Genomic DNA, 10,091 nt, shown 5'->3' with positions numbered 1-10,091 from the left:
GGAGCTAAATGAGAAGGAGCTGCAGCATTTACTGCTACCTAGAGAAATCCACAGCTCTCTGCAAGGAACAGGGTGAGCTTGCTTTGAAATGTGTTCCTGCTACATTTATCATAATGAGTGTTCTTTGCAGAAAGATAAGTAAGACCTATTCCTTAAGATGAGGGGGAACTTAACATACCGCACCTCCAGGGCTTCCACTATTCAGACTCAGGGGATGCGGTCAGCTAACTGAACAAAAAGTCCTGAATTCTAGATCTAAATTTAGCTGGAGGTTATGGCTTTCCAGCCAGTTCTCATGCAAGCTCACCTGAGAGCCAGGAGAGAACTGGAGCTACCAGATGGCTCCTGACATCAAGAACTCCAGCTCCTTGCTTGTTAGTATTTCTTCCAGAGTGGGACTGCTGGGAGATGGAGGCCAGATTTAGGTCCTTTCCCTGTTTGAGTCTGGATGAAGGCAAGTGAGCCGAGTCATGGCCTCCATGAGATGAGAAGCAGCCCAGAGGTTCTCAATCAGGTCACTAGTCAGTATAGAGCATAGGGGTGAGGCACCAAGGGTTCAGGCTTCTTGCCCATGGAAACCACTGGCCCATGTAATCTTCAGAAGTCCCATCCCCTACTTTTAGTAAACTAAGGGATGCCCCAGTAACAGCTGTCTGCAGAGAATATCAATGGTGATCAGATCACACATACCTCTTGGCACATGTCATCATCAGGAAAGGTTTGTACCTTCAGTGGTGAGAGATGAGAATTGGGGAATTTCACTGTCACATTATTTATTTGCTTTAGATTTGAGACAGTCTCTGTGTAGCCCAGACTGGCTGGAACTGTTGCTCAAGTTGAATTCTAACTTGAGATTCTCCTGAATACTAAGATTATAGTCATGTGCCACCACACATGCATGGCTTGTGTCATAGCTGTTGATCAGAGAAAACTGATCATACTAGGGAAAACTGAGGCATTGTAGGAAGTTGGGAAGTGTCAAAGGGTGGTTCGTGGACTCCTTTGGGCATGGCACTGTCAGTTTTGGGACAGAAGGGAGAGATGGAAAACTGAGCAACATCTAAAACTTCACCCAGGTTGGACCTATATGTTTCATAATGAAGTGAGCCAAGCACTATGGACAAGTTCCTAAGCCAGTCCTGAGCTTTTTGTCATGCTGCTGTTACTTCCTATAGTTGTTACTTTCAGAAAACTGCTTATTATTGACTAATAGCTGAGGAAGGCATTATTAACCCTGTTTATGGATGAGAAAACAAATGTTCACATAAGTAACTGGTTTGGTCTCCCAGTGTTCATACCTAGGTTTATCTGATACCAAAAGCCAATCCAGGGTCACACTGCCTCCCCTTTGGGTCTGCTCTCCAAGAAGCCACACTGTAGAATCTAAGTCTGGTTATACTGAAGTCATTCTTGTTCTGATACTTTTCAGGAGAAAAATTTGGAATAAATATGATTTAAAAAAGAATCGGAAAGACAAAATGTTATCAAAAATTTATAGTTGACTTTCTTAGTACCAACTCAGAGATCAAATATTCTGGACTATCTATGCAACTGGTATCAATCTGAAATGAATATTTTGCTTTTTGTCCAACCACCCCCCCACCCACGGAAATTGCTTAGACCTTTCAGATTTGGCTTCTGATACGTGAGGACATAGAGTCAAAGCTCAGCAGTTTATGTTCTATGAATGGGGGGCTCAGAGTGTGGCGGCACTGCTGTCCTCAGTAAGCCGCTGCAAGCCTTGAGCCTCTGCACTGAACTGAGGTCAGGGTGCTCTTATACCCACACTACTCCAATGTGAAGAAAAGTCTCTCTGCAGGGATTCAGACTGTGGCTCTCTGAAGTGATGGAGGTTAGCTGTAAGGCTACAGAAAGCTCAAGTTATTGGTGGGCACACTTTTTTGGGAACATAATGCCACAGCATCCAGCTGGTACAGAGACCTTGGAAGCACTTTTGGCCTCACGGGGATGGCTGGACAAACATTTTCTAGAGTGGGGGAAGATATGCTGTCCTCTTTTCTAAGAAGTGTTTGAGGCTATGCCAGCCTTTCCCACACTTCAGTGCTGCTGAAGGCTTGGACAAGGAACTCAGTTCTGGGGTAGGCCTACAGCTACCACTTGGGAGAGTGAGCTTATGCAGAAAGTCTCCAATGGTGACTAAACTTTGTCAGAGGATTCTGGTTGTATCTAGAAGGGTAGGAGTGTGTGTGTGTGTGTGTGGAGCGGGCAATGGTGGTACAGACTATCACTTAAGTGGTGTATTTCTTAAAGCATAAAACCAAACAGGAATACTTACATACGGAATGTGTCGAATGAGATATAAAGACTCTGTTGCCCAAGTGTGCTACATGGCAGAAACCCATTTACTGAGTACTATTATGTACATAGTATAGAAGCTGCTGAGAGCAGTATCTTCAAATTACTGGTACTTAAAATTATTCTTTATGTCAAAACACTACCTTATATATAGCACCTCACCTACTAACACTAAACCTATTCATTCCCAGCCTTGCTCCCTCCAAATTATTTCTTTGGGGTGGGAGTGAAAGAGCACTGTGCTTTCACCTAGACGGTGGCCTGAGAGGCAGTGGTCTCTGTGTGGGTGCATTCTTTTCCCTACCTCCCAGTTGCTACCCAGGCCATTGCTGTGGCCTGGACTTGTAGTAGGTCTCTCGTGCAATCAAGTCTAGAGTAGTAAGCCAGAGCTTCTGTTCTCAAGCACATGACTGGGCAGAGGGAGTGAATGCCAGTGAGCTGTGTGTCAGGATCCTTATCTTCCACAGCAGACAAATACCCCTTCTGTGGTTTACGGATGCAGGTCTTGACCAATCATGGTGATCACTAATCAACAGCAGCCCCCCGGGTTGGGGCTAATCATCTGGCTATGCCTTACCCAGCAGCATGTAAGACAAAAAAACAAAAAAAAAAACAAACCTAAAGAAGGGCAGCCTACAGGTCAGTTAGACACAGCTTTATTTGCAACTTAGAGGACTGAGAATACGCTGCAGCTCCAGTGCTGCTGGCTGGAAGGGTGCTGGGTCCAGAGTTCTTCCGCCAAGAGCAGGGTTGTGGCTCGGGCAGGCGTGCTCACATCCAGTGTCGTGCTGCGCAGAGGGCTGTATTGAAAGTTCTCAAGGCCCGGTGAGTCCCACGCACGGCCAGCAGGAGTGACCCAGCTTCAGCTTCATGGCCAGCCTCCTGCAGGTCTGCGGCCAGCCCCTCAGCATCCCAACGGCCTTGCTGGGCATTAGCCACGAGGTGACCAATTACACGTGGATAGAAGGGAGTGGAGACACACTTCACCAGCAGCCTGGCATCCAGGAGCAGGGAAAGCAGCTCCTGGTCACAGTTGGAGTCACTCACCTTCAAGAAAGAAAACAGGCAGAACGTGAGCGAGCATGTGCATACCCTCTCCCACACTCACTGCGTTCTCCCTGGGCTGCCACGTGTTCACCTTCGCCATCACACTGAGCCTGGTCTGCTACAGCACCTGCGCCTGAGGGAAGTGAGCAGACCAGGGCAACAGACAGGGCTTCCTTTCAGCAGACCTGGCCTGAAATACTGTTCCAGCAATTATGCTTCATACTGTGTAGTCATTACTTCACAGAGCCTCCCAACATCAGCCTGGGAAACCCGCACTTCCACTTCTCAGTTTTTCACATAAGGAATTAAGATGCATGAACTTCCTTAGTATCTCAGTCAGTAGGTTGTAGCACCTGAACAGAATTCAAGTCCAGTCTTCAAAGTGTGTGTCCTTAACAATTACATTTACTATTTCATTTGTCTTTAACCCTGACTTTCTTGTGAATGCAGGTCTCCATGAAAAAGATCTTCTTGGGCTGGAGAGATGGCTTAGCAATTAAGCACTTGCCTGTGAAGCCTAAGGATCCCAGTTCAAGGCTCGATTCCCCAGGACCCACGTTAGCCAAATGCACAAGGGGGTGCATGCATCTGGAGTTTGTTTGCAGCGGCTGGAAGCCCTGGCGTGCCCATTTTGTCTCTCTCTCTCTGCCTCTTTCTCTTTCTGTCTGTCACTCTCAAATAAACAAATAAAATTAAACACAAAAGAAAAGAAAAAGATCTTCTCACAACAAGAATACCTTCTTGTACTCTGTTGAAAGGAGCATGTCCTGAAACCCCACTGACATAAACAGGATGACCAACAGTGGGGTTTAAATTGTTCTTGTAGAAGCCAGTGGGAAGCCTGGCACCAGTGCTACCACAGTAAAGCACGTTTATGTGATGTGCTTTGTATCTTAGGGAGTCTCCACAGTGTCTTTATACTTAGTCTTATCTTTACAATAGATATATATGTATTTCAAAAACAAGTAAAGTAGCCAGGTGTGGTGGCCCATACCTTTAATCCCAGGACTTGGGAGGCAGAAGCAGGAGGATCACTGTGAGTTGGAAGCCACCCTGAGACTATATAGTGAATTCCAGGTCAGACTGGGCTAGAGCGAGACCCTACTTCAAAAACACAAAAATAAGTTAATTAATTAAATAAAATTTATTTATTTGCGTATGCACATGTGTATGTATGGGTATGCCAGGGTCTCTTGCTATTGCAAATGAATGGCAGACACTTGTACCTCCTTTTGAATTTGACTTTATGTGGGTGTCTGAGGACTGAATTTAGGCTGGCAGGTTTTACAAGCAAGCACCTTTAACCGCTGAGCCATCTCCCTAGTGCTCCTGCTCTTTTAAGTTAACACACGTTTTTTCATAGCTTTTCCATTTTGTTTAATTTTTTTCTGTTTTTCATTATTATATTTTTGCAAGGAATTAGTACTGATCACAAATCAGAAATTCTCCTTTACCTTGAATATCAGGAAATAGCTTCATGACACTTGCTGGCATTGTGCAAGTCTAACAACTATGGTTGTAAGAACCTTAAAAGTGATGTGGTATTTCAAAGCTAATTCTCTCAAGCTAGGCCATATATACATGTGCACATAAAACTCTGTCGGGCACTGCTAGGTACAGGCTTGGAGCCTTCAGAAGAGGGGCTTGAGCTGCCAGGCATGGCTAAGGACCCCCAGGCTATAGGAGGCCACTCCCTCTCCAAGCCCTGCACACCAGAACTTAGGTTCTGCCCATAACCCTGTGTGACCTTTGGCCAGTTTCCTAGGAAACTCCCTTATCAGCCTTCACACAGCCCATCCTGCTGAGACCCTAGATCACCTGAACTCCCCCCTCCCCGCCATTGCCTATGTGCTGGAATGAATGTCACCATATGCTAATTAAGCATCAGAAATGAACGTGTACTAGACCTGACCCTGGGTGAGTGCCCAGGAATAGGGCGAGGCTGAAGCCAGGCAGGGTTGATTTAAGGTGCATACAAGCCCCGCCCAGCAGCTGCACTGCACCAAAAATTGGCAAGAAAGAAAAAAAGAAAGGTCATATTTAACTAAAGCTTATGGTGAACTGAAGTTTTACGTAAAGAATGTCATACTTTGTTACATGATATCATAAATATAATTACTGAGTTTATGTTCTAGGTCAACTTCAACTTACATAGAGGATTACTGAAAACAATAGAATTTTCTCTGAAGTGGTAACTTATAATTTATCAGGTATAAAAATAAAGTTTGTGATGTCCTGTTACTTAAAAGGAAGAGGCAACTGACCTGACTTCTAGGCCAGCCTGTCTCAAGATAGCAACAAAATTTGCCTTAGTCACTCCTAATAAAATCATTTCCAAGTGTGTTATTGGTATTAATGACTTAAAATTGTCTTTAGACTACTTACTTCCTTGTTAGGCAGTAATAGGATTAATCAATTTGGTGTAGTTTTTCTTAATAGCCTTATAAGAAAGATGGTTAATAATGGGGTGAGATGATGAATTGATTGAAGGTACTGGGAAGCAATTTTTCAATGTTGGGACATAGAATGGTCATTAAAAATGCTTTTTGAGTGGTACTTAGATTAACATGTTAAAGTATGTGAATAAAGATGTGCATGTAGGAAAGAATTTTCAGGCTAAACCTAAACATCATGCCTAAAGTTAGAGATTTTTTTTTTTTTTTTTTTGATTTTTTGAGGTAGGGTCTCACTGTAGCCCAGGCCAACCTGGAATTCACTAAGGAGTCTCAGGGTGGCCCCAAACTCACAGTGATTGATCCTCCTACCTCTGCCTCCCGAGTGCTGGGATTAAAGGTGTGCGCCACCATGCCCAGCAAGTTAGAGATTTTTAACTGTTTACAAGCTCTTAAGGAACAAAAAAATGAGTTTTCAGGCTAAAATATGCTGGGATAGCTTGTGTAAGCTTTATCAAATTTAAGACATGGGTAAAACATAAAATTGTTTTATGTTAATAAAATATTCTATGGTACATAAAATCAATAGCTATCAAGCTTAAGCCAAAATAATTTATTGTCAAATGTTGTCTTTTCTTTCAAAAAAGATTTATGAAGGGTTACATTAGAATTTAGCTAGCTGTTTTTGGCTCATAAAAGATCAGATTCTGCTATATTGTATATTAAGTAACTGTCTCAATTAAGTCCAGTGCTTATAACAAAATTAACTCTTAAGATATATTCCTTACTTTAGGGAAAAACCTCATGCTCAAACAATGGTCCTCATCTGAAAAAAAAAAAAAATTCAAGCTCTACAGTTCTGTTTCCAATGTTATCTGGGTAATTGGTACCCACACAGGTATCTGAACTAATCAAAGATGTTTGCAAACACAGGTGCTAAGACTTTATACCATCTTATTTGTCCTTTTCTGACAATTTCTAGGTTAAATTAATTAGTTTGTTTGTAAATTAATTGGTACTGTTTTCAAGACTGATAACAGGTTCTGCCTATAATTATAAATAGTAGACATTTAAAGTGTGAAATATGCCTACTTCCTGTGCCTCAGATATATGGCTTATGTTGCCACAGGACAAAAAAAAAAACTTTAAAAGGTTGGACAAAATGATTTTAGAAGCTCTTGTGCCATTCTTTAACTAAATCTACTTCAGTAATCAAATGTGCTCTGTATGTACATACATCCAGGTTGGTGTTACTTCCTTTCTAAGTGTGTTACTTGCCTATGCAGAAGCCAAAGCCAGTTGGAATCATCAGAGCAAAAGGCACCAATATTTTGGCCTGTGCTCCCAGGTCATGAAGCCACTGGAGATAATGGGACATTTTACACTGGACCTCTGGTAAGTCACCTGTCTTCCTGAGTAGGGAGGATATGGAGACCCAAACAAAACTGGTGTACTGTCTGAAACAGGAGAGTCACAATTGAGGAGCAATCAGTCCTCCTGACTTCCCAAAGAAGGGAAAACTACTTGGCCAGCATGGCCCTGACTTATTCTAACATACAGAAAACCAGTAAGCTATAAGGCTACTCCTGGGTCCCTAAAATCTCTTAGGAGAGCCATTAGTGACCTCCAAAATTAATCCTTAATTTGGGCTATCTGCATGGTCTTAAACACTCAGAAGTGTATAACCAAGGATAAAAATACCTTAAATATGTGAATGGTAAGCTGGGTGTGGTGGTGCACGCCCTTAATCCTAGCACTTGGGAGGCAGAGTAGAAGGATCACCTTGAGTTCGAGGCCACCCTGAGACTCCATAGTGAATTCTAGGTCAGCCTGGGCTACAGTGAAATCCTACCTCAAAAAACAAAAACAAACAAACAACAAAAAAAAGTGAATGGCCTATTAAGTAATACAACAAGAGCTTTCCAAGAGGGGAAACAAACATTAAAACATCTTTTCCCCATAGTTCTAATTCTATAATATAAAATAAAACAACTATAGATGTCAAAAGGGTTATTTTCAAATCTAGAATATATAAATAAGTTCTGAGAATAAAACAATATATTTGGCTGGGAGTGGTGGCGCATGCCTTTAATCCTAGCACTCAGGAGGCAGAAGTAGGAGGATTGCCGTGAATTCAAGGCCACACTGAGACTCCATAGTGAATTCCAGGTCAGCCTGGGCTAGAATGAGACCCTACCTCAAAAAACCAATATATCTATATCTATATCTACATATCTATATATCTATATCTATATATACTTATCTATACACACACCTACATATATGTGTGTATATATATGTATGTATGTGTGTGTGTATGTGTGTGTGTGTGTGTGTGTATGTATGTGTATATATATATATATCTTTGGTAACACACACACACACACACACACACACACACACACACACACACATATACATATATATATGGACAGCCTTTAAGGACACCCAATAGCTCTCTATTATCACGGTGAAATATTGTGTATATGTTTCTGATAACTCTGCTAATATCTCATCTTTTTTGCAAACCATGTAGAGTACTACTGTGTCATTTAATGAACAGTTCTGGAAGAAACTCTCAGTCAGCTCATCCTCAGATGGTCCTGAGACAATATAAGCCTATCTACCTGGATTCCCTTGACCTCAAAAAGGACGAGATTTCCCTGTCCTGACTTGTCAGTAACTCCTTACTTTTATTCTTTCTCCCCAATGTTCTCTTCCAAGAGTATCTTCCTACACTCTGGGGTCCATTAGAAGAGTTCCCCTCTCTGGGAGAAACTCTCTTAACTGCCACAAGTCTCCACTTCATGTCACATTCAGCAGGAAATACTAAGTGATCTGATGTCTTTGTCCCAGTCCCCTAAAAGCAGTTAAAGTGTCTTCTCATGAGAGGGAGAAATAAAGGGGGATAGAATTAGGGTGACTGGACTCCTGAAAGTAAAAATGACAAGAAAAATTTTCTTATCTCTTGCCCATTTCCAAAGAACTGTTTTTCCATGTGTGCTCTGAGTCCTTGGCTCTACAAAGGACAGGCCTCACCCTCTTTGATGGAGGTCAAGTTATGTCTCTCTGCCTGTCCAGCTCTAAGCCAACCAGAGCTAAATGCCCACTCAATATTTCCATAATCAGGACCAGTTGTGTCAAGACACCCACTCTCCTTTGGTGCAAAAGGAGTAAACACCCCATATTTCCTCTCCCACTTATTGTTCCCCAGTCTTGATTGCTTCAAGTGTTTCTCTACAAGAAAAAAATGTACAAACTCTGCCTGCGCCAACCACCAGTGTCAACTGAAAGAGATCTTCATCCCTCTGCTGGTGGGCCTCTGTGTGACCTTTCTCTAGGTGCCTCCAGTGACCAACAGCCTCAAGTCTCTCCAGAGACAATGAACTTTCTTGCAGGTGTGGTACTTCAAAACTATCTAGTCTTAGACTTCATTATTGTTGAACTTGGGGGGGTAAGTATGGTCTTGGGACAAAAAATATTATTTTCTTTGTTAACCAATCAAATATTATTAAGCTGCTTGACTGCTACAAGCCTGAGGACCCCACCACCTGGTTCTCTAACCTCTTATTTACTTGGCTTCTCCTTAGCGCCTTACTTACTATAGAAACCCTATTGCTTGTAGCCCCCTGTCTCATCAAATTTCTCAGATAACAAATAACTAATATTGCTAAGGTTGCTAGTAATCAGGTCCTCGTACACCGCCTAACTCTATCTGGACCTATGGAAAATTTTTAAAAACTCATTTGGGATGACACTGCCCCATTATAAAAACAAAGGGGGAGTTGTTGGGCACTGCCAGGCACGGGCTAGAGCCTTCAGGAGAGGGGCCTGAGCTTCCAGGAACAGCTAAGGACCTCCAGGCTACAGGAGGCCACTCCTGCTCCAAGCCTTGCACATCTGAACTTAGGCTCTACCCATAGCCTTGTGACCTTTGGCCAGTTCCCTAGGAAACTCCTTATCAGCTTTAACACAGCCCATCCTCCTGAGACCCTAGATCACCTGACCGTTCCCCCCCCCCCACCGCCACTGCCTACATGCTTTAATGAATGTCCCCATATACTAATTAGGCTTCAGAAATGAACGTGGTACATCCAGTCCCCTTAGGACCCTCCCCACCACCATTCAGTGGATGAGCACTATGTGCTGCTCCATGGTGGAGCTGGGCTGGAGCTGGTCTGTAGCTAGATTTTTCTCTGTTCCCCTCCAGATGTTTATAAACCCATTTCACTGACAATAAACTGAGAGAGCTGTTGAACTTTCTTCTGGGAGTGTTTAAACCTTTTGTCATGTGCTCACCTCCCTCGCCCTCCACCCCCCCCCCCTGTTGCCTGG

The 10,091-nt window shown here is 43.0% G+C and overlaps 1 protein-coding gene across 3 annotated transcripts in view; it reads right to left on the bottom strand.

The window, feature by feature from the left end:
• Positions 1-2,956: 2,956 nt before the first annotated feature.
• Positions 2,957-10,091, bottom strand: part of Nbas (NBAS subunit of NRZ tethering complex) — a 470,946-nt gene continuing 463,811 nt past the window's right edge. For all 3 annotated transcript variants that reach the window (XM_045148869.1, XM_004665676.3, XM_045148870.1), the window contains one exon: positions 2,957-3,363. In XM_045148869.1, the coding sequence (XP_045004804.1) occupies positions 3,088-3,363 (276 nt within the window). In that variant the 3' untranslated portion in view covers positions 2,957-3,087. The remainder of the gene's footprint in view (positions 3,364-10,091) is intronic.

The sequence above is a fragment of the Jaculus jaculus genome, chromosome 5, assembly GCF_020740685.1.
Source record: "Jaculus jaculus isolate mJacJac1 chromosome 5, mJacJac1.mat.Y.cur, whole genome shotgun sequence".
NCBI classification, from domain to species: domain Eukaryota; kingdom Metazoa; phylum Chordata; class Mammalia; order Rodentia; family Dipodidae; genus Jaculus; species Jaculus jaculus.
This window is presented reverse-complemented; position numbering and strand designations above follow the sequence as displayed.